The sequence below is a fragment of the Urocampus carinirostris genome, chromosome 1 (genome assembly GCF_059441175.1).
Source record: "Urocampus carinirostris isolate Australia breed hairy pipefish chromosome 1, RoL_Ucar_1.0, whole genome shotgun sequence".
NCBI classification, from domain to species: Eukaryota; Metazoa; Chordata; class Actinopteri; order Syngnathiformes; family Syngnathidae; genus Urocampus; species Urocampus carinirostris.
In genome coordinates, this window is record NC_142349.1 from 7,992,327 (window position 1) to 8,017,745 (window position 25,419).

General features: G+C 38.7%; 1 protein-coding gene across 2 annotated transcripts in view; it reads right to left on the minus strand.

Annotated features, from left to right (window-relative positions):
- Positions 1 to 23,765, minus strand: part of epn2 (epsin 2) — a 33,298-nt gene extending 9,533 nt beyond the window's left edge. Inside the window, exons 1-8 of one of the 2 annotated variants that reach the window (XM_088353746.1) lie at positions 23,548 to 23,765; positions 12,584 to 13,289; positions 8,948 to 9,102; positions 6,132 to 6,244; positions 5,375 to 5,479; positions 4,931 to 5,036; positions 2,377 to 2,529; positions 1,046 to 1,135 (exon numbers count right to left, since the gene is read on the minus strand). In XM_088353746.1, the coding sequence (XP_088209872.1) occupies positions 1,046 to 1,135; positions 2,377 to 2,529; positions 4,931 to 5,036; positions 5,375 to 5,479; positions 6,132 to 6,244; positions 8,948 to 9,102; positions 12,584 to 13,014 (1,153 nt within the window). In that variant the 5' untranslated portion in view covers positions 13,015 to 13,289; positions 23,548 to 23,765. The remainder of the gene's footprint in view (positions 1 to 1,045; positions 1,136 to 2,376; positions 2,530 to 4,930; positions 5,037 to 5,374; positions 5,480 to 6,131; positions 6,245 to 8,947; positions 9,103 to 12,583; positions 13,290 to 23,547) is intronic. The other variant, XM_088353821.1, reaches the window with a different exon arrangement.
- Between the last annotated feature and the right edge of the window lie 1,654 nt (positions 23,766 to 25,419).

The window sequence follows — 25,419 nt, forward strand, 5'->3', positions numbered from 1 at the left end:
CTGATGATGAATTGGACTTTGAATGACATTAAATAAATACATTGTAAATTGTATGTTTGTATCGTGTTCATAGTTTACATTAACAATGTATGATTTTAATCATGGCCGCAGTATTTAACGATGTCTGTCACTTACAATGCTTAGAATAGAAGAATAGGATATAATGTATGGATGCAGGATATCATGTGAAATGCAAAACGAAATTAACATTCATCTCTGGTACAGTGAATAAAATAGTGTGATGAGAAAAATCGAATTCCTTTTTATATGTTATTTTTATCACTCGTGGTTCATTTGTCAGGATTCAGCGCACTAACCGCCGCAACCCAGTTTAGATTCTTGTTGAGATGAGAAAAAGTCAATAAAAAACATAAAAGGATGTTCGGTATCCACATTACACATGAATGAATACAGGAATGTTTTCTTTTCATAATTGTACAATTTTCTGTCCTGTAATTTTGAGTAGATTTGGATAAAATTTCAGGATTTCATATAGAAATAGGATGAGACGCAGTATATTGTATATACTCTACGACTTCATTTACAATCAAGCTAGGTCAACATTTGGCCTGACAGATCAAAATTCATTTGCTTTTCTGGTTCTATTTAGTAAGTTTTTGTTTTCCCACATAACAGAGTTATTGGCCAGCTGTTCGACTCTTCCATGTGAAACACTAAATTTTAGATCAGTTACTTAATCCCAATGTTTAACGGTTACGCGCGAGTTTTTAAAAGTATGTTAGCAATTGATTTCAGAGTTGTGAGATTTTAGAAAGGACAGATAAGCGACACCACAATTAGATTTACACCCTGGGAGATACATGACCAGACCAGAGCAGAGCAAACACTGTACATTTCCAAATAATGTTGTTTTTTTTAAATTAGAAATATGTCTGTCATGGCTTATTGCTCAAGTCTGGTGGTATAACCAAAGATACATAGACAGGACATGTCTGTGCGCAACAGAAATGTTGGGATCTCTGAGGGCACAGAGGAAAAAGAACACAGACTGTTGTAAATAGGCAGACTAGGACAGGGTGAGTACCAGCAGGGACAGAGGAGGAGCGAAGGCTGTCAAATTCTGAGAAGTCCTCTTTGGATGTACCATTGGACTCAGTGAACAGGTCAAAGCTACCTGGATGGGGACAACATATGCAGGTAATACAGAGCAAACAGGAGTGCATGGACACAAAACAGACCAAACAAATATGAATGTGCATGAATTTAAAGTACCGTATTATCCAGACACATCCAAAAACTACAAACCGGCCAGAAATTTGAGCATGCGCCTTATGATTAAGTGCGCCTTATAAGGGGACAAATTGGAAATGCGTTACCATATCTGTGCAATTATTGATCAATCGATAAATATTATTGATGACCACAGCAGGAATTAAAACGGAATACAATGATAAGAGCACAGAATTCTAATTCTCTGGCTTCTAGGGGCATGGATGGTTGTTCACAATTGCATAACATTTAACGCAACGGAAATCGAATGATCAGATGGTCGGAACCTTTCAAGTAGATCACTTAGGATACAGACGACACATGAAAAGGTATTGGATCTCATCTCATCACACGATTTTTGTCAAGCTACCAGAAATGCCCTGAGGACAACTAAGGTGCAAGGACATCAAAACTTTCTAGTTAAAATGATGATATATATATATATTTTTTTTTGCGGTTGACTGAGTCTATTTAACCTTATTTCCCAAAATCAACCTGGTAATAACATAGTATCAACACAGTAATTACATAATAATTTTAGAAATGAATATCAAACTGGGTGCCCTTTGCGCTAATTAGTAACAAAAAGTAGCTTTGAGCTTGGAAAAAGTTGGAGACCCCTAGTCTAGAGCAGGGAACCTATGGTTTCATGAGTATATATGGCTCAGAAATAAAATGTAACTATTGCACATCTGTCTGTGGCGTTCCAAAGTCAAGTGATTTCATCCCGATTTTGGGCCATATAAAGCCGGAGCAACTTAATGCTGAAGTTCGATAAGAAAGCATTTAAACTTATAAATGAAAACGCTGTCAAAGACTTTGATTGGGTGAGCAGTACAGGTGGGCGGATCCCTGCACAAAGCGCAAGGCACTTCCTTCTCTCTCTCTCTCGCTCAGTGCAGTCCACACCGAAAGTGAATATGACGATATGCTTATCGTCTGCAGTAATTTGTGACATTTTTACGAAAGAACTTTGCATGCACATTGTTTTAAAACCGTTATTAAGGACAAATTTCATGGAAAAAAATTGCCTCATAATCTCCTTATAATCCGGTGTGCTTTATAATACGAGAATGGTGCAAAAAAAGCAATGGTTCAAGCAAAGAGCTTTGAAGCCCGCAATCCTTTCAACCTCTAGATTGCTACCTGTGTTGGAAACTTTAGAGCGAGTCGCTGCCGACCCCCAGGGATCGGATGCGGGAGTGGTGTTTGATGCCCAGGGATCACTGGCCTTCACGGGTGGAACTGAGGCAGAACCCCCCCATGGGTCCGCTGAAGTTGCAGACTTTGAAGCAGGACCTTGGGAGTCCACAAGAGGATGCATCATCACAAGGGGTTTCAAAGTACATCACAGTCCAATTTGGAAGTCATTAGGCAATATGCATACTGCAGATGAAAGGAGAAACAATATTGAGACCTGAGATTTTTTTCCTCGCTATTTCCACACACTATTCGTTTTTCAGGTTCTTGATTGTGAGTAATTAAAGCTGAAAATATGAGGTCACCTGCAGACATTTTTTCAAGTGAATACTAATAATCTGACGGCATTTGCTTCATAAGTAACAACCACACCAAAGGCCATTCTTTGTCATCCAGATGTAATATTCTAAATATGATTAGTAAGTTTTTAATATTTCATTTTTTAAAGGGACATACTTGCGTGAATGCTGTGCAGTTGTTCAATTTATAAATAATATACAGGGTGTTTCAAAAAATCCTTTGAGATAAACACATCAGAGAAAGTTCATGAGTAAGGCAAATTCAATTAAAACCAAATAATGTCGGAGATTAAAATATTTATTCTACCAAATCTGAATGGGAAATAGATAGATAGATAGATAGATAGATACTTTGTTCATCCCCGAAGGGAAATTCACATTTCCAGCAGCATCCCTGAGCTGAGAACAATCGAGAACAATCGAAAATAACATGGGAGCTGCTGGAGTGGCTGCCATTCGTGACGGCGCCGGAAGAAAAGATTCAATTTGAATCATGTACAAACAAACAAACAATGTTGATGCATATGTTGGTAGTGGACCGTCTTTTACAGGCTTCTAGAACTGCAGTTGTAAAGTTGAACTCATGATGATTTTGCATGAATTCAATATAAAGGATCGACCAAAATTCCAAAGTATGTGGATTATGTGAATGATTATACAAATGTTCCTTTGCGGACTGCCTAAAATACACTGCATACATCAAGTTGGTAATCCAGCTCCTGCCAAACACACTACATATCTTGGGTAAAGGTCTCTAGTAGATAACTATTTTGTTTTTCTTTTCATATACAAAATACGTGCTTGTGCATTAGTACAGAGAAATACATACAGACGCTGCCCTACTTTGGAACGATTGTTTGTAAGTTGCTTCAGTGTTATATTTTGTATGGAATGTATGTTAAAGGTTTATAGAAGTATGTTTAAGGCTTGTAGAAGTAAACTGTATTTCTTTGAAATAGAAAAATAAACGTTTAATAAAATAATATGCTCTATAACGAAACAAAGCAGGTTGAATGATAACGCAAAGTACTGAAAAACAAAGCTACACATTAAGCGTTGACATTCTGTAGTCTGTGAAGCCCTTTGAGACTCCTCGTGATTAAGGGCTTTCCAAATAAACCTGACTTGTCTTGACTATAAAGATAAATGAAGTTAAGTTTAACTTACTTTTAAAACAATTTGGCGATCCAACCATTTTCTTAACCGCATCAAGCTTTCTTATTCCATTTTCATTACAAAAGAAACGGGCCACTTCTTCTTTAAACTTTAAACCAACCATATCGAATGAATGCACAAGATATTAAACAATAAAAATGTCAAAATTCTTAGCGTGCTAGAGATAAAGTTCAGTGTGTCTACACACGAACTAGGAAGTAGAAGCCGGATATCTTCTTCGGGGTGGATGCTGGGTGACCACTCACAGCGCCACCACCGCCGGTAGCGGCAGAAAGAAGCACTACAGTAATGTCCTGTACTCGGAAAATAGGTGTACACAATACAAAATCTAATTTACAGCAAACGTCCGGATATTTTTCAAATTCCCGAAAAAAAAGTTATTTTCTTATTTTAACGTTCAGTGGCCATGTACCAAGCACTTTCATATTTAATATTCAATCAATAATGAGTCTGTCATTGCTGACTTAAAAGGTATATGACAAAATATTGAGATTAACGTTTGTTATAGACCACAACTAATTATTTTCCACCATAATTTGCAAGTATTTTATTTACAAATCAGACAAATTGGAGTTTTTTTTCTCTAAAGACAATTACAATCATATTTTTAAGTAGGAGAACTTGCACAAGGGTTGAAAATTTGGGGAAAGGTTTGCGGATTATAGTCCGAATTTTGCGGTATAATCCAAATAAGTGTCAAAATAAAATTAAAGAAAAAAAAAAGATCAATAGTTTTTGGTGTTTTTTTCCACAGCTGCCCAGAAAACTGGATGCAGGTATTTCTCCTCACAAACGTGACATTTAATGTGGTCTGTCAGTGGGTAATTTTGTGCATACGAAGCCCTACACTTCACTTCATTTTACTGTCACTGGGCCTGCAGAACAGCATTCCAAGCAGACAAAGAGTCAATAGTTTGTGGAGTTACGTGTAGGAGTGAGCCTCTTCCACGCCCGTTACATAAAATGTTACCTGATACATCCATGATACATGTCAAAATTAAGAAAATATACACTTAAAATATTACCATAAGATTTCCAGGGGTCTCCTTTGCCCAGGGCACCTCCACCCCAGGGGTCAGCACTGGCACCTGGCTCCGGGACATCCATTAAATCCATCAGAGATGACTGCGGCTAAAAATTAAACAGATGATTTATAAATAGTTATGGTGGTGGGTAGGATGTTTAAGTTGAAACAAACACAAAAAACATTTTCAAAAAATATATATATTTTTTTAAACTGTGCTTTTTTTATATAACTACAAAGATGTTTGATGAGTGCTTGCTAGTAAATTAAAGATATCTATCGAGACTATGAAGTGAGTAAGCTATCTAGGTCACCTCATGATAAAAAGGTAGTTTCATTACTGCTTCACCAAGAGAAGATCATGTCAGGCAAAATAACCATGGAGAGACTAAATCAGAGTAATAGTGCTGTCTCACAATATGTTCATGCTTAGATGGTAACTAACCTCCTTTTTCCTATGTGCCAGTTTGCCAGAGTCTGGACCTCCTTTCTTACTCTCTTCCAACGCCATCTGTAGTCTCAAGTCATCCCCTCTGCGTATGCGATCCTCCTGTAAAAAGGCATTAGTAGTGACATACTGCATGCTACAGCTAATTTATCCCAACAGTAATCTTCCCCTAAGGGTTTTCATCAAATTTATAAGATAGATAATGTATGGTTTCATTTTTTTTAATCTAAAAGGATAGTGGGATTTTTGGACGTGTTCTAAGGGATGGGCAGGACACCTGTATGATGCGGCAGGGGTAACCAGTGAAAGCGGTCGGGCCCTGCTGTTGAACAAAAGAATGTGTTGTGTCACCCTGACCCGAGTGACATGGCCATTTTCTTGTGTCCCGTTGCATCTGGAGGGACGAAAGCATGACCAACTTGGGTGCCGGTGCTTATCTTGTTTGGGTGTTTGGGCATTTGAGCTGGCCATGGTCCCACAATTTTTATGTGTGTTTTTTGCAATTTTTCCTCTTTTATTTTCTTTGTTATTGTATGTGTTTGTCTTGCTGTTGGTCACCCCTCTTGAGGGATATGACCAAGGTAAATAGATAGATAGATGGTTTCATTTTTATAGTAAACTACACATAATATATATACCACAATTCGTCTCAAAGATCTGAAACTGGCCTATTGAAGCCATTGATCCAAGATCAGATTCCACCCAGTCAGGAGTGGACTATAGGTGATTCTTTATTTTTCCAAGTGCTTGGTACCTGCTCTGCTGCTTCTCTGCTCATGGCCAGAGCCAGTTGCAACTGCAGCTCCTCCTCACCACTTGTCTGAGGTCGGGCTTGTTCCAATTCTGATCCAGCATTGGGAGATGTGGCTGTTGGACAACATCAAACACAAAAACATTACCAAACAACAACATACGCGAAAATTTGAGAGAGAATTGTGAAAGTACGTTAAAGTGTTATGTATTGAGAATTGTGAGGGCTCTTTTTAAAGTTTGAGATATTTTAATACCACATATTCAGACAGACACCCTTGTATGTATAATAGGGGTGCATTGAACTTTCTGCACAGGTTTTTTTTTTCAATAAAGAAGTATTACTTGAAATTTCATCGATTAATATTTAATTCAATTGATTTTAAAATGAATTGATATAATATCATTTTATTTTTTACATTTAATTTAGAAACTCTGTAAAATAGTTCTAATATTTTAACTATTTCATATCTAAAAATATGTTGTTTTTTTCAGTTTAGACCTTCTATTTTCTGTTAAGCTCGTAGCATTTTTGGTTTGTGCGCATTCCTAGTGTAAAACAGCTTTTGAATACTTGGTACAAGTAAAAATTGAGCAATGCTTGTATAGGCCAGTGGCCGGCAACCTTTTGTGTACCATGCAACGGTTTATTGTCTAACTATATTCACACAACCCAGCATAATAATAACATTAATTTTAACAATAATAATTGTGACAAGCCCAAATCCACTGTATGATTACTAGACCACTAGGGATGTGGATGAAATGGGGAAAGGCATTCGATTTTATCATCGCACTATTTTTACTCTGTTTTGGCTAAAGTCTTTCCATTATGGCTTTGATTACAGCGTTGTTCAATGTGGCACTGTAAGTGAAAATAGTGTGATGAGAAAATTACAAGTAATGCCTTTCCTTTGTCATCTATAATCCTAGTAGCCTAGTGGGTAGGATAAGGCGCTCTCACAGCCGGGTTCGATTCCGTTAGCTGTCCGGGATATTTGTCGACTGATCAATCATTGCTCAATATACTACGATAAAACTTTGATATGCTGCGGACTCAATCTTTAAATTTATTTTGGATGAAAAAAATGTGTCTATTTAAGATGAATAAAAATGATATAAGCAAAAAAATAAGGCTTTTTTTCCCCTGGGCGTCCCAGTATCAGTCCACCTCCTGGTGGTCTATATTCTTAAAATGTATTGCATTTTGGCTAGGTTCACAAAGCAAGGAAATTTGATTTTTTTGCAGCGATGCAACCTGTATCCGGTATGTTAAAGTCCGTCTGAACGACGCATATCGACTTATCACACCAGACCCAGGCCACTTTCATATGTCGTCCTAAATCCGATACGTATCCTATCTTTTGGAATGTGACTTCTGTGTGAATGGTCAGGGCGCATTTATGCGACCTGCACGTCATCATTAGGCTGCAAACGTTACTTTTCTACCTTCAACCAGGCGGGAATAAGCGGTGAATTCCACAATCATGGTGGACGATAGATGTCATAGAGTGTCATTAAATCATACATTCGCGGAATATGAACGTTTGCTTATTTTTTGACGCACGGAACATCCAACCATAGCATCGTGGATTCACAAAATGTCGAGTACATTCTTGAAGCGATAAAATACTCTACTGGTAACAATATTTACATTCAAATCCCATCACATGGACAGGATTCAATGGGGGAAGGCGAGGAAAATCTGAATTGAGCAGTAAGCTCTGCAGTGTGAACCAAACCTTAGTGACCATCTTATATTGTGCATTCTGACCTACTTTACACTCATTAAGAACAAGGGAATTTGATAGGTCAACTAAGCAGTTATTGTTTTCGGTTACAGCCTGCCAACACACAATAGCGCAGAGATTCAAGCGGAATCTCAAAAATCTTTCCAGGCAACGCCCACAATGACGGACAGATTCAAGTCCCGTACACCCAAATGATGACTCAGCAATTGGACTTCCGCCTCACAGCAACATGCTCAAACTTTCAAAAGGAATGTGGGCCACACACTAAGATCCTGAGTGCACTCTGAAACACGTATGACCCATGCAAGCTCAAACCATATGCTTGCTAAAGCATGCACACTCACACTTGCAGTACTGGTGCTATTTACAAATGGTTGACTGCTAGACAGTGAAAAGAAAACAGGCCAGAGTTTACGTCTTTAGTTAAATTTTGTCCGTCCCTCCTGATTACTTATTTTATTTAATTTGTGTTACTATTTTTAGTGCAGTGCTTCTTAACTAGTGAATCAAGGACCAAAAGTGTGTTGCAGACACATTTCCAAAGGGTCAGAGACCTTTGTCCAGGCAAATGAATGCTAAGAAGAACAAAAATGAAGGGTAGATCATGCCCTGCTTGATTGCTTCCATGTGTTTAGTCAATCAGTACCGTACGCATTGTGTTTTCATTTTGTTATTTAGAGTTTCATTTCCTTTTGATTTCACAACAACGGGTTCCAAGAATGTGACCAGCAATTCGAAGGTAATGATTGCTTAATAGGAAAATATTGTATGAGTGTCGCCATTTAAGTACTTCTTGAAGGTACTTCAAACCTTAACAACTTAAACTACATTAAACGTTAAACTCCACAATCCTTTAATTTGATTTTTTTTTTCTTGATTTGGCTTGCAGCGTGTCATTTAAATTGGGTCCTCAGGTCAGACCAATTGAGAACAACTGCTCTTATGGATTGTGGAGTTTTTGGAATCACTGTAACATAAATAAATAAATAAATACTCGTACTTTTGCTAATAATATGCAATTTACTAGGGTAAAATTTATTAGAATATAATGTGCCCTCATGCTACTCACAGCCATGGTAAGAGGCAGGCGAACCCTCGGACCTGCCATATTCCTCACTGTAGGAAGTTGAGAGGTTGGGCTGGGATGAGCCTCGACCAAAGCCCATTTGACTGCTGCCTGTGGAAACCTGTGCCATGCGCTCTTTGGTCTTTAAAGCCTGAGACCTTGCCAGACAAAACAAGATACATTTTAAAGAGGCTAAGTAAGCTAGGCTATCTTCTTTACACAAAACAGAATAAAAGCAGTTTATAATACATATAACATGCATTCATAGATGAGAAAATATATTAAATGTTTGCCACAATAAGCAAATCTCCTTGACAAAATTTCATTGTCAGTATAGTTAATGCATGGAAATTGCAATGTAACCCATAGCTGCACCTCATTGGCTGAGTGTGGTATGGTTTGTGTCTTGCACAAGAGCTCATGTAAATTAATCAGATTCTAACAAGTTCCAACTACGACAAGGAAATACTTTAGACAAGGGGTGTCAAAGTAAAATGGCTGGAGAGCTGAATGATCAAATGCTGAAATATATTTTAATTTAGGCATATAGTCTGGTGAACCTAGGCTAACCCCTGAAAACCTAAGAAGTGTATTACAAGAAGATCGGATAAATAAATGAATATGTTCTTATGGTCATGGCTATAAATAAGAATTTCAACAGGGTCAAAAGTCCTTTGATATAAAAATCCCCATTACATTAAATGAAAGAAGCCGGTAGTATTCAGGAACCATTAGTAGAGTACTGTTTTTATCTAAACAAAAGTGGGCTTGAAGAGATAAAATAGCTAATAAAAATAGTATTATCAAAATAGTATTATCAATAATAATAACAATAATAATAATAACAATATTATATCATTCACTTAACTTAAATATTATTTTGAATGTAATTGGATTAAAATACAAAAAGGTAAAGTGCAAAAATATATTAGACAAAAACAACACTCTCATCAAGGAGAGGTAATGTACAGTGAAAAAATGTACCGAAAATTCCGGACTATAAGCCGTTACTTTTTTCCTAAATGTTCAACCCTGCGGCTTATTCAGTGATGCGGCCAATTTATGTACTTTTTCTAACAGCCGCCAGCAGCGCTTGAGTACAAAAGGTAAGATTTAGACCAGTGGAATATATACGAGTGTGTTGCTAGCGTGTTTTTGAATAAAGGAGCGTAGGACGATGTCTATATGACAAAGTCCATTTCCCAAACTGGGGGGGGGGGATTTTTTAAGGGTCATTGTTCCATCTTCTCGATTCACTATCCATTATCCGTTATCGGTCAGTTCACAATAAGCCACAAAGCCCAGTGGGGGTGAGGGATTTTTTAAGGGTTATTGATCTATCTTCTTTATTCATTATCCATTACCTGTTATCGGTCAGTTCATAATACGCTACAAAGCCTAGGACTCTTACTCTCAGCCAAAAGGCCAAGCTAAGGTCCTAGCCTTAAAGCCTTGCTGCAGTCACTGGCATTTAGTCCATGCTCCCTGGGACGCGAGATAACCGGGGAAGGCGACTTTAACGACGTCAGTTATAAGGAGGAAGATGAACGGACCCGTTTCCTTGTGTTGCGAGCGTGTTCCTTGTAGCGTTTTGCTACCCTTCACAGACACGGTTTGGGATGAAAGTTATAATATTATCATTAAAGCTTTGAAAACTCTCTCGGTGTACCGTCTTTCTTTGTAAATATGTGTAACCATGTATAATATATATTTGCAACTGTATATTTTTGTAATGTATTTATTTTAGAGACTTATTCTGATATGTTTTTCACTGGCAAATCAAAAAGAAGGGGCGAATACAACGGGGGCTGATGGGAAGTGGAGTAAAGGTGAGACGTGTTTGTGGACACAGCGGACAATAGTGGATATATTTTTCCCACCCTTACCTTTGGAAATATACATTTTTTTTCCTTGGATTATTTTCATCGGGACCCGGACTCTGCAGGTCTGAGTCATATCTTAAGTACCGGTATCATTTTAAATTAAATTTGCCGGTTGCTGTATTTGAACTGTGTACTTCATATCAGTTACAATTGCGGGACTCAAAGTCGGGTTTGGGTTAATTTCGTGATTGTGTTAGATGTTTTAATGTGGGCGCATGCGGCTTATATACAGGTGCGGCTTGTGTAAGTACAAAAGCGGTTATCCTCCTCAAATGAGGTGGGTGCGGCTTATAATCAGGTGCACTCTATAGTCTGAAATTTACGGTACAATGATTCCTAGTGTACGATACAATGATGAAACAAAACCAACTTAAGGGCAGTAGAAAACCTTGACTTCGACACATGTCCCTAAGACAGTTCCAGGACTAAAACCATGTGTCTCCCATTGCAATGTGCAAGTCCCTACAGATGAGTTACTATGTGCCCAGGATTCATAGCAGAATACTGTAGATCTGAGAAAAGTATTCTGATATGTCTAGCCATTGGGTTGGGATGCCACATAAGCATGGCAATTTTAAGTCTAATCCTGTAAAATCTAGGGGAAAAAGTAAGTTAAAAAAAAATAATAATTAAAAAAAAAAAAAAAAAAAGATCTGGGGGGCATGGGGGGCTTCCGGCCTGATCCCTTAACAAAAATGTGTATGATCTAGGGCTGCAGGATTTTGTGAAAAAAAACATTGCAATTTTTCAGAGCAGTATCGCGATTTCGATGCAATTTTCGATTTTAAAATAAAACTGCATTTTCTGTGGTGGGGTTTTTTTCCGGGAAGAAAATAAACATTGTGACATGCAAACATAACTTGAGTTGACGTACTTAGAGACAGAAAGTATACTACAAACAAAATATCAACTATAGATGTTCAAATAAAAACAAATTCCAGTTGAATAAATGGTCTTTATTGTCATTATACAAAAGGATAACGAAAATGGAGGGTTATTGCTTTCAGTGTAAAAAAACAATTATGGGGCTGGCAAGCTACCCGCTAGAGTCGCGCCCCCGCAACTTCTGCAATGTCTTTGTGATGATTGAAATAAAAAGAGTCAAAAATGTGTGGTTTTCCATGAATGGTAGCTCCAAGTCGTCCGCTGAATTTGGTGTTTGTGACTAGCCACGTTCGGGAGTGGTGGTTTAAGAGATGCCGCCTCGGTCAATTCCCGGACGCGATAAAAATCCAGGGAGCACCCGCTGGTGATCAGCTTTTCCTTGCGCTTTTCTGACTTTCATCAGAATCCAATTAATGAATTTATTTTCAATGCAACGAGCTGGTTAAGCTACAAGCTCTAGCGTTTGTTTTGCTGGCCATTTGTGTATGCGGTATTCAGCCGACCGGCAGCTCACACCAGCCTATCAAAGTTGTGCACACGTGTCTTGCAAACTTTGCCTCGCCTTTATTGGTTGTTGCCATTATAACCTGCTTCTGATTGCCCGGCAAAGTTAAACGCCTATATGTGACAATTCTTGTTGGCCAAACACTTCGTCAATCAAATAAAAAAGTGGAACTATGAACCCTTAAAAAAACGCAGTGGTTTGCAGTTACGCTATCGCACTACGTCATATCGCGATTTCGATTTTATTTCGGTTAATCGTGCAGCCCCAGGATCTTACCAAATTCTGTGTACATAGAAGAGATAGACAGCTAAAAATATATTCAATCACCAGCTGCTGCACATTTACATTTAAAAATCAATGTCCTACCTCTCTCCTTTGAGGCGATCTTCATCTTTAAGAAGAACAACAAGCTGTTTGCTCTTCTCCCTCACATTTATGCCTTGGTCCTTACCATCTCTGTCAACATACTGGAAGTCCTTCAGTGTCTGGATGGCAAAGATATTTTCTTTACATTGCAGTGCCACTCGTTCTGAACCAGTCTTTATCAGGTAGTCGAGCAGGGTGAGCGCTTTGTAAACATGGCGCCAGTTCTTGCCATGGTCATTTAGTCGTCTCCAGATCATACTCATGATCTCACTAAAGGCTACCACATTGTAGGTCAAGTCGGCAATTTCGGACATGAGTGAAGATGAGGGCCCCCAAGGATCATTCGAGGTGGCTTCCCGGACTTTTTTTTCAGCATCGGAGTAGTTGTTGACCATGTTCTTCATTTGGCGACGGATGGTGGAGCTTGGCATCGTTGCGGTGGAGATGGGACACTCAGAGATAAACAATAAATGCTCACAGGTATAGAAGATTTTACACCAAGTTTTTGGGGTGGGGGGTTTAAATCAACAGCTGTGTGTCCTTTCACAGCAAGTACAATACAGTGTCCTTGTTTGAAAAAGGTTCTGCTGGATAAGAATTTATGAGGCTTCTTCAGGCCAGTGCAGGGTTCCTGAGTCCTCCAGAACGTCTGTTAAAACCATCTCCACAAACAAAGTGCCAGCAGGACTTGCACTTGTGCCATTACCTAGGATGCACAAACTTGAGATTAAATACATAAGAAAAAATTGTGTAAAATGTGAGCAAAAGCTAAACCATGAGCATAAGTTCAACTCCTCAAAGAACATAAGTACCAATAATACAATTAGTAAGAGGATGTCATGTGAGCTAAATATTAGAAAACCAGAATAATGCCCTACAATGTTGTTTAGAATAAGCCTCTCTCAAAAAAAATTAACCGTCGGGAAATAAAAAACTATATAAATTTTTAATCTCTTTTGAGTTTGCTATCAGTAGATGTTAATGGTGGTCATACAAAGGATTGTCAATGAAGTTAAGAAAATGGTCATATAAGGTAAGCATAATTGTAAATCAAGATGAAAAAAATCCAGTTTGATTGTTTAAGTTTGAGTCCGGTTGGCTTTAATATTTAATACTATGAAGAAAGATGATAAAACAAACTGAATTATTAAAGTTCAGAAGTAAAACTGTTCATTAGCTAGACTTAAATAATTGCTTTGACATTCAGTGATGGCCATTATAGGAATCTGCAACTGCTCTTAAAAAAACATGCTTTAATTGAACTATTGACTGCTATAGCCGCCAATGGCAATGCAAGAGTTATGGACATTGACAAGTCAATGGGAGCCCATTGGCTTCAGTGTAAATTCCTTAACAAATGAGCCTCCTGGCAAGCCGCGACCAGAACTGCAGCTCCCATTATAAGTCAAAGGGAGCCTCAGTGCAATTTGTACAAGTCCCCAAACCAAGTACTGTACAGTCAAATGGGCCAGAAAGAAATGATCATAAATAACTAAAGCATTGAAGTGCATTCCATCTGATAATATTGACTTTAATGTTAAAGCAAATACTCGTGTCTGTACAGTCTGCTTTTTAATTAACATCCCAAGTCGTATCATCAGTGAATGTACATCCAATGTGCAATCAGCATGTACCAGCATGCCCCACAATCAAGTGGTGGTGCAAGAAGGGAGTGTTCAAAGTTGTACATTTCATTTGCAAAGACAGTCTTTCAATGTTCGATTATAAGGACATGTTCCGGACTAGCCATGCCATTGAAGGACAGCTGGAGAGGAAACAGGGATAAGTGAGGGTGTTCGGGGAATAAGAAAACAACTTGGCACATCCCATAAATTCACTTAATGCCAGTGAAATGTGATTCTTGACGAACATACCCTGCTGCCAACCCACCAACTTTCACTCATCGACCTGCATCCTCATGAATAAGACTGAGCCCTAATTACACATCTGCTGCAATAATCACCTATTCACTCACTGCGGACAGGAGGAAGAGAAGAGAGTCTGTCTTGTCCATCGCTACCCCCACTACTACACACATGCACAAGCGTGCACGCACAAGCTCACCGGAACAACCCACACAAAAAACACAACCAGACCCCTTTACTTCAGCCCATCTTGTGCTGAGCGTACTTGGACCACAAGCCTATATGGATGAGGTTATTAATGTGTCAATAGAGGTCCGTCAAAATATCATAATAGTAAATATCGGACTCAGACAGCATTACGCCATGAAAATAATAGGCCAATCATAAAACAACAACGGGTTGCCGTTTCAGATTAACTCACATCAATCAGGTTTTGTTTTAATCCACACCCTCAGCTATCTGCCTCTGACTGGCAATTATGTGTTGAGCAATAAGTATGGCGTTGACATTATTTCGCAAAAGACAAAAAACACTCGCTTACATTGTGGGATATATACCGATTCCCTTAACGAGTGAACCTTACGAGGAATTTTTCACATGCTGTTTGAGCCTTAGAAAGTTGTAAAGTCTGCAATGAACCCTTATACTGGGTGCAGGTGGATCAGCCTGAACTAAAATGTACTGGAAATGAGTGGGACAACAAAGAAGATACTTCATTTGCGGGGCAAATGTAAGAATATCTTGTTAGATTCAGGATGCAACTTAAAATGTTGGGACTTAGAAAGATGGAAATGAAGCACCCAGCTTAAACAGTCCAGTCAAATTCAGGACTGATAGGTATGGGTTTGCATGGTTTCACCACCTTATTTAAGATAAATTATTTTAAATGGGAATAGGAATATTACCTGACATTGTTTTCACCTTTGAACTAACGGATTTAAATGTGTCACTTATGACAGTAAGACGAACGCTACATTTTTTTTACAGTAAATTTGAAAAGAAAGTGTTGTGGTTTAAAAAAAAAACATCCTATGGTAAACTTATATGTAAACATGATCATTGTAAAATTAACATTAAGCTGTTGAACAACTTTAATATCAAAATGAATCAACCCAGGCCATATATTTTGGAAGCTACTACCTTGAAAAAACACATTAAAAGTTGCCTTATGGTAAAGGGGTTCGTTAGTCCCATTGATTCTTGGTCAGGAGTCGGGAACCTTTTCCATGGAAGCAATTGTTTTAGAATGAGCCACATCATATATAAGGACAAAATTTAACAAAACCACCAAACCCACACTCCAGACAAAACATATAATGTCACCACATTTTACTTCGCTGTGATTTGATAAAAAGGGTAACGATCTGCGGCCTACCATTACCCCACCAGAGGGGCCAAGAGGTAGGGCTCACTGATGAACACCTGGTGGCCAAGCTCGTGCTAGTAGAGCCTGGCTGAGCACAGCCCACGCTATGTTTAAAGACAAGCTTAAGAAGTGAACCTAGTAAATCTAGAAAAGCTAGCTCTTTGGATGTGTTAAGTCACACGGGAATCTCCCATGGTGAAAGACGCCGCACAGGTTTGGACAAACTTATTGCCCCCTAGTAGTTTGGCATGGTGCATGCTTAGGTTTACCCAACTGGACGGGAAAATAAACTTCTGGGTGAAACCTGAAGTCCTGATGAGTTTCGGACTTACATTGTATGCAACAGACAGCAGTTGATATACCCCACCCATTTGTGAAGGGTGTGCAGAGAGCGTTTTTTGTGAGGACTCCTTTGCTTAAGTCAATGCTCATTGGGGAACTGACAGTGAGGCCAGGAAAGGCAATATAGGGAAGAACTTCCTGCATTCCAATCAAAACCCAAGCATTGTCATTACACTTGTTACTGGACTTCTATGCATGTACAGTAACAGATGCTCCATAATGGCTACAATATTTAAGCAAATAGAGATAAAGACAAAGTAGAGGTGGGCGATATGATGATATTAGATCAAGTGGATGTTGACAAGATAATGATCTAAAACTGCAAGATCATTAGATTATTTGTTGGGGCCCATTCTAGTCTGTTGAGTTATCAGTAAACTATTCATTTTTTTCTTTTATGAAAGGTTTCAATTTATTTAATTGTCTAACTGAAAATAGCTGTAAGAGTTGCTGCGTATAACAAATGGTCCTCCTGCAAACACACACAATGCACGCACACCCTTTACACGTTCATACTCATTTCTACAACTCCTACGTCAACAGACGACACTAAATCATGATTACCTCCTCCCTAGTTTCTGTAGAGCTACTGAAGGTCCAATATTGGTGGGATGTTCTTGCGTGGGAAAGCGTGAGAATATTTTGACTGGGGACAAACGAATATTAGCAATAAATAAATTAGGGCTGCAATAACAAACCGATAAAATATATTAAAATTGGTTATCAAAAGCATTGGCAAATAATTACCTCACGGGTTCATCGTGGTGCGCAATTAATGAGGCACTAAGGTCGCTAATCAATGCAAATAAGTGCATTGGATCTCGTTGTGAAGTTGTAAAGTTGTACTATCACTTTAGTCGGGCAGAGAGCACCATGATGCTATTTTTTTTTATAAAAGTCAAGTCACGTTTATTTGTATAGCCGTTTATTACAAGTCTCAAAGGGCTGTACAGACAGTACACAGACATTATCAACATTGTAAAAATTCCTCGAGCTGGCAATATCCCTAAACATTATCTCGTAAGTTGAAACGTTACCACCTTCAAAATAAAATAATGTTGCAGACCTCCATCCATAGTAATTTTTATTAACTACGTAAATTAATAATCATCCAAGTCTAGGACACGCTTTATTAATATTTTGAATATTTTAGTATGTGGCTATTTTAAAGCAGTTTAAGGGGGTCCCTTGTATGTTATGTAGGCATTTATATGAGTATATATGGTACTTTAAGTGCTGGATCTTGTTGTGAAGTTGGTTGGTTTTGCCAGTCATTTTTGTTTTTTGAAAAAAGGGTGAATATGTTCTTCTATCTGTATTTTAAACGGCACAATTCTTTCCTTGAACATATCTGAGAAGTGGAGATGTTTTCTTGATTTGGGTTGCAGCTTGTCTTCAGGGTCAAAGGGTGAGTCCTCAAGTCAGACCATTTGAGAACCAGTGCTTTAAGGTATACACACACACACATATACACATATACATATACATACATGTATACATACATATATATATATATATATATATATATATATATATAGACTATATACATATAAACTCTTGTGATATGTTTTTCAAATACAGCTGTAACTCATCATTTGTGATTAAAGCCCCAGTGTGTAATATTTGACCACTAGGTGGAACTGTATTGTCGAATGAGAAAAAAAAATAGTGCCAAGAGCATAGCGCAGCAGCAAGTTGTCAGAAAAACAACTTCTAGGTAGGGATTCCACTATTTTCTCGACCCAAGTTTTTATAAAAATTGACATGGTATGGTAGTTCATGCATTTTTGCTTAGTATTCAAATCAATGGGTTTTTTTCTGAACGACGGATTTTTGTACCACTGGGAGGCACTAAATATTACACATTGTCCTTTTAGTTCGTACCAGGATCGTGCTCGTAGCTACAATTGCATTTGTGACAAGGAAATTCCATCTCGTGGGAAAGAGAAGGAAGCGTGCTGTGTGAGTAGAGATTCACCCACCCAAATCAAATAGCTCTGTGTGCTTGGCTGGTGTTTTGGGTGTTTACAGTTTATTTTGGGGGTTTTCGTCATAGAGTGCCTCAACAGTGAACATACATAATTGAATCAGCTTCCATATGAAGAATTCTTTAGTGACTTACAGCCAAAACAGGGTCTGTTGGTGTGACACCTTGACTGTAAACTGTAGTTATAACTGTCTCTGTCCCTCAATTTACTGGACCTTATCTCATTACCAGCACTACTTCATCTTTGCACGTACAGAACATCAATTTAAAGCATGTCAGAATTGGAACCACACAGTGCAAACATGTACAGTAAACCTCGGATAAGTCGGACTCGCATAAGTCGGATTCTCGGATAAGTCGGACAAATTGCGTGGAACGTTTGTTCTCTAGGCTTTTCTGTAGTATTACACCTCGCATAAGTCGGATTTTATAAGTCGGATCCTCGCCTAAGTCGGATGGATTTTTCCGTACAATTGACCCTTTTTAATGGTTTTCGCCTCTGATAAGTCGGATCGGTATCAGGTCGCCTAGGACATCTCCCAAATGCTCTAAATTTCAGCCTCCAGTGGCAGTAAGCGATGGAATTTTCCGGGAAGATTTTCACTCCTCACAGATTTTCCGGGAAGATTTTCACCCCTCCCAGATTTTCCGGGAAGATTTCTTGATGTGACGTGGCGTTCCGTGATTGGCAGAGGCTATTCATCAAACTCCTCCTCAGTGTTGAATGATAGCACTCTCAATCACAGCACGCGGTCATAGAACAAAGCCTCGTAATCATAATCCCATTGTTTCTTATTACAGTAGTGCTAGCATTCAAATTGAATTTGTGTGAATTTCTTTGGACTTCCTTGCGGTCTGTGCGGTCTACGGTGTGGCGATGGCCTCAAGTTCTAAAACCAAAGGCAGGAGTCTCAAGACTAGAACGTATGAAGAAAAGCTCGCTATCATTGAATTCCAAGAAAAGAATCAGCACATGAAGCAAAAAGACATCGCGGCGAAGTTTAATAATAAATCACGTTCATGTTACAAGATATCATTGCTTGGTATTTCATTTTACATATACAAGTATGCACTTTTCTAAGAGTTAAATTTCTTCTTAGTTCGAAATTTTGCGACCTCGGATAAGTCGGATCCTCGGATAAGTCGGATGAAAATGACCGGTCCATCTGGATCCGACTTATCCGAGGTTTACTGTATGTGCAAAATTTTATCTCTGAGACAAATGTGCTCATGGAAAAAGCCATATCTGGCTCGCGAGCCTTGGGTTCCCGACCCGTGTTTTAACGTTTAAACAGTTGATATTTGTTCTATGGACTGCATGCATTTCATTTGACATAAGTTTGTCAGGAACTGTCTAAAATAACGCTTGAACTCTCTTTTATAGTGAAATGTTACTTGAATATTACAGACAGACTGTTTAGTTCAACTGTCGAACGTGCTTTTTAAATGTTCACGCATCACCGAGCTACTGCCATGATACACAAGGTCTGTGTTGTAAGCACTCTTTTTATTGACCGTATCGGACTAAAATGCTCCCAAACTTTAGAAGTCTTAGTACGCGTACTTTATTTTGACGGCACAATACTACAACTGATTACTGTGCCACGGCAGTTGTTGGAAAACACTGGCTTATTATTTATGACCAGGGGTGTGTCCAGGGGCGTGTGTAAACTGGTTATGAAAGCCAATTACACACCAAATAAGTCACACCTACAAAGCTTGGTAAAAAAGACAGAAGTTCAATGCAAAAAAATAACAAGTGTTGTTCAGACTTACTATTTTAAGATATCATATCAGTGAGTAATCGGACAAAATCACCGATATGAATTTAAAATTTAATAATTGAATTGATTAATTCATTAATTTATTGAATACTCATATTGGTTATTTAGTCAACTACAGTATTAAATATCACTTACGCTGCTTTGGTGATTGCTGGTATGACAGGATGCCGGTTCTTTGATGGTTCACAGGTTATTGCATACCTGTCAACCTCAGTCAATTGCTCCACTGCATTGATCGTTTTCCTGCATTGGCTCATTTTTTTTAATCAATTTTTCTTCTTTTTGCCCTTCGTATTAAAAATTTTCCTTAGTCCTGTTCCTGTGTTCATTGTGCTGATGCTGCTTATTTAATTTACATGTATTATCCATGTGCCTGTTCCTGGAACTGCACTGTGCCTCATTGTTTATGTTCATTTTATTTAAATTTTGAACGAGAATGTTCTCGGTTCTCGGATCCCTCAATCGCATGGGTTGTCCGGGCACCAATGAGGACGCAACTCTGGACAGACAGCCTTCTCCACTGTTGACAGTCCCTGGCCTGATCTTGGGTTTGCTCACTAAAAACTTAATTTTTATCGTTTACATTTAGTATTATCATTTTTATACAATTAAATGCTAAATTATAAATGAATAATTATCCTATTATTCAACTAATCGTTTCAAAAATCGGTGAGTGGTCGACTATCAAAATAATCGTAAGTTGCAGCCCTACTATGCTTGGTTGGTTGGAACCCTTAAACACTTATTCATAAAGCATTGACATCTCGGTTTGATTATCATCGTGCGGTGTGTAGTGCATACAAATTGGCTGAAGATTGGACCCGCCCATTTTCAGTCTAGGCGTCAATGACGTTGCAGGTGGAGTTGTACTCATACGTGAGACAGCTTGTCTTGGCGGGGCGCAGAGGATTTCTTCTTCCAAGAGGGGCGTGACCGAAAATAATTAAGAAGCCCTGCTCTAAAGCTTCATACGGTTCTTTGACACTCCCTAGTGACTCCCTAGCGCTTTTTCAAAACTGTTTGATAATGGAAAAAAAAAAAATCAATATCTTATAAAGGTAACACATAATAAATATATATATATATATATATATATATATATATATATATGTAATTATTTTGGGGAGTTTTTTTAAATCTATATTTCTCCCCGGAATCGATTTTTGTGACATTATATTGCGGGAAAGCAAAAGGAAGTGGGAAGTGGTTGAAGAAAGCTAACGACGGAAAACGGAAGAGCACCTTCAGCGACAGACTGCTGTCACAGTCTAGACTGAGGAGAGAATTTCTTCCTGGTGCCATGAAGCTCTTTAACTCCACCCGGGGAAGTAAAAGCCCACATAAAACGACACCCCCACATTTGCATATGACCCTATTTTTGTTAGTGTGTATTTTATGTAGCACTATTTAAATACTCTATATCAACACGTTACATTGGGTATTTATGTATTATATTCCTTTTTCTTTATTATTGTTTAATTTCAACACAAGGATACTGCTGGAAGTGTGAATTTCCCTACGGGGATGAATAAAGTATCTATCTATCTATGAGTGTTGAGTGTGATTAGGATCATTAAAGGGCCACATTTGAGTTACCTTTACATATCAGTTTATCACATTCCATGGCTGTAAACCAGTTGCACAGCGTACATGTTATGTTCTCATTGACTCAGTTGATATTAATGTTAGCTTACGGTCTGACTGACACAGACTGATGAGCATTGCTTGAAAATTATTCATGGTTTATTGTCACTGAAGTGTATTATATTAATTTGCTTGCATTTAAGGAAAGAAAATTAAATTTCAATCATCAATTATATCGAATTGCAATACTTGTAAATTTGCAATTATCGAAGGATCCTGATATAAAACGAATCGGCACCTTAGTATCGTGATGCAATCAAATCGTGAACAAAGCATATCTTCCCACCCCTAATACATTATGAATGATGTTGAATCCAAGGAGCTGCCAATTGGCTATACACATAGACCTAATTCATCTTGTATGGCTCTTTCAAGATTCCGGGTTGCCCATTGGAAAGTAAATGCAGTTTTTCATAACCTCCACACATAATGGCAATAATGTGTCATGTGAAGTGGATTGTGCCAAATAAAGTTGTGCATTAGAGTAACAAGATTATTGTTAAAATTGTTATTTGACAATAGAAAAGTTTTTTGTAAAAACAAGACAGAAAAAACATAAAGTACAGTACTTATATTTGTTAAACAAATTATTTACCCTGTAAACTGGGTGTCTTCTTTTGTCTCAATGTATAATAGAGTATTTAATAGATGAATAAATGTTTCTACTTTACAGGTTTTGGCCATCATGGTGCCTTTATCGAAGACTGTTCCCCGCGAGTATGATGAATTACTGTACTTGTACCAACGTTGTCCCCATCCCACCCATCATTTTTTTTAGAACCGCTTACACAAAAAGAAGGTCGTGGGAGTGCTTGTGCCCATCCCAACTTTGTCCAGGCAGTCGGCGGGTTACACCCTTGACTGTTTACCGGCTAATGTCAGGGTACACACAGGCAATGTTTGCATCATGATGAAGCATTTCTTACATAGTGTCAGACTATCAGCGCTACCAGTAAAAACCGCAAAACTGCTCTTAACAAGCAAGGGTATGAATTGAGATTATTATTTGCTTTTGTGAGTGACGCTTTGTATTTTTACAAGTCACCCTTTCTAAGAGAGGATGTTCTCCAACCATGTAAATTTAGAGTATGCACATGCAACTTCTCTGGGGACACCACTGCGGACTCCCAAGCAGTACTTTGTGCACAAGACAGCGCCCTGGTATGCTACTGTAATGCTAAACCAGCGACGTAAAACGGCAACAAAGGTTGATGTGGAATGATCCATTATTGGAAAGCGTAGGAAATCGATTGGAAACCGATTAATAAACGCAATGCTGGAAAATCACAGCATTTCCTTATTGATCGTCAACGAGTCACTGACGTAGCTTTCGTTTCCTATCATCACATACAATCTCAATCACACGCCCACGCCGTGTAAAACTGCGAGAAATAAATATTCGATCCTGATAAGTCGAAAGTTTGTGAAATCTCAGCCGAGACGTGCTAAATGCTAACTGTGAGTTGGTGCTAATGGGAGCAAGTTGAGAGGTAACTTGCAGGGTTCATTCGCTCAACTTTATTCGCAATATAACCTTGAGGATCGTCAAAACGATTTCCCCGTGTTTTATTGTTCACACACCAGTACGCGGATAACAAAGTGGAGTGATATTTTATCCATGATGAACATTGTTACACATCGTCGGGTGGGGGGGGAAAGTTGGGAGTAAGGCTAGCCATCCGCAGAGCTCGCCCGTGCTCTCGAGTCGATTTAACGACGTCAGATGTCGCCAACTCAGCGTCACATCGTCCTGATTTGTTTTGTGTTTACTGGAAATATATCGCATCAAGCGTGTGTGCATCAAATCAGGTTTACAAACTACTAAATCAGTTGCCTAGCATGCTAGGCTATGTAGCAAACCTACTAATAGCCGAGACGGGCGCTCGGAGGAGACATCACCACTCAAAACTGGATTAGGGGACTCCGGAGAACGTCTAAATAATTCCCGTACGTACTCAAACAAGGAGGTGTCTTACCGTATATTGAACTCTATTGGATTTAAAGGTTACTCAGTGATTGTAAATCCCCACACTGCTTTCTCAAATTCCAGAGGATAAAAAAAAAACAAGGCAAGGGGGGGGGAAATTAAGATAGTGTACTTATTGCGGTGAGCTTGTTGCGCCTCCGCCTAGCCAAAGTGTTGCTAATGCTAAAGACAAGCTAAAGGTTTCCCCTCCTCCAGAACATGGCGGCCGGAGCGGGAGGGGGAGAGCCGGGGATGGGTGTGACCGACGCGGCCTGACTCACGCACAAAGACGAGACCGTCCTTCCCTCGAGTTTACAAACAACACGGCATATGATCAAGTAGTTGAAAAACACAAACGTAATTGTTGTGTTTTGGACTATGAATGGTTAGAACGGTGTTTCTCATCCCTACTTGAGCTAAACACACTTCTTTTTCATCAAAGGTGGGGTTTGTCGTTTGGAGTGTCCTGAAAAAGTTGAAAGTAGTATATTGTTCAGATAAGTATGTGTTAACAATGCCCAAGTAAGTTCAAAGAGCCTTTGTACATATATTTTCCCCCATAAAATCTGCTTTTAGCTTACCTTAAAGGTGGTGTACATAACTTCAAAATTTTGTACTGGCTAACATCCTCCTCTGGCTGAAATCATCATTGCAGTCCATTTTGTTGCACTTGCAATTATGTGAAATTCTTAGAAGCGATAAAATAAATTCTGCCTTTTTTTTATCTTTTTGGGGGATTTGGGTCGGCATTTGGACTGTATATTGTTAGATTTTAAGATTAAAATGTATCGTTTACCAAATTGTTCGAATTAGTTATCTAACTCCATTAACATAACACAACTTGCATTCTCCTCACAATGCGCGCTCGTTTCTTGATGGGAAAAGATGGACAAGAATAGCCGACATTTTCACACTGGGGCAGATTTAGTTTCTTAAACAATTTAACTCAGTGAACTCCATCGAATTAGCCGAATTAGTGTCGGTCGAGTCTCCGTTAAGCCTCATCTCTCGATCTTTTGTTTCTTCCTCTGCCCACGTTTTTTCCCGCAAGCTGGTGTGTCGGCTCCTCCCATGGGCGTGCCAGGAAAACCCCCACGTGGGGTCCACCCCCTCGCCTGGATGTCTGGAGAAACTCAAAACAGGAGAGCGTTTCTATGTCATCAGGGCCTTGTTCTTCAAACATCGCCTGCCTTCCCCGTCAGAGTCCTGTAATCAAAATTCCCCAGCCAAAACATTCCGAATTTGGATCAGCGTGACCTGTCATTGAACTTCAGCCTACCCGGTGAAAATCTTCATGACACTCGATAAATGTAACTTGTATTTAATCGTATAAAAACCTTTATATTAAAATGTATAAAATACTTCAATATGAAACAGTCAATTTCTTACTTTCACAATTTTCATCCTAGAATTTAGGAAAACCTTAAACATGCATTTGAAGTCACTTTCCTCCCCCAGCCCCCTGCCTGCTTTTCTTCAGCCCAATACGCATCGTGGCCTGAACACCAATGATAAAGATCATCTAAAAGCAGATCGGTGCAGTGAAAACAATACAGGCTCTTTGATGTCCGTTGGGCATTGTTAAAGCATACTTAATAGAGAAAATATATAATTTTGAACTTTTTAGGGACACTTCAAACTACCCACCCCAGTTTGGAGCAAAGCTGTTGGGGACGGAACACATTAGGTAGAAGTTATGGGGGTAGTGTTTGGAGAGCAGCAGGAGGCCAACAGGCTTAAAATAACATTGGAATCATTCAATGTTATTTATATTTTGTCCATTAATACCTAATTTGAAATTGTCTGTTAGCTTCCTCGTATTGCTTTCCTCCTGGTTGTGCTTCTTCCAGATGTGTGCTTTCATATTTAAGCTTTTAAACAA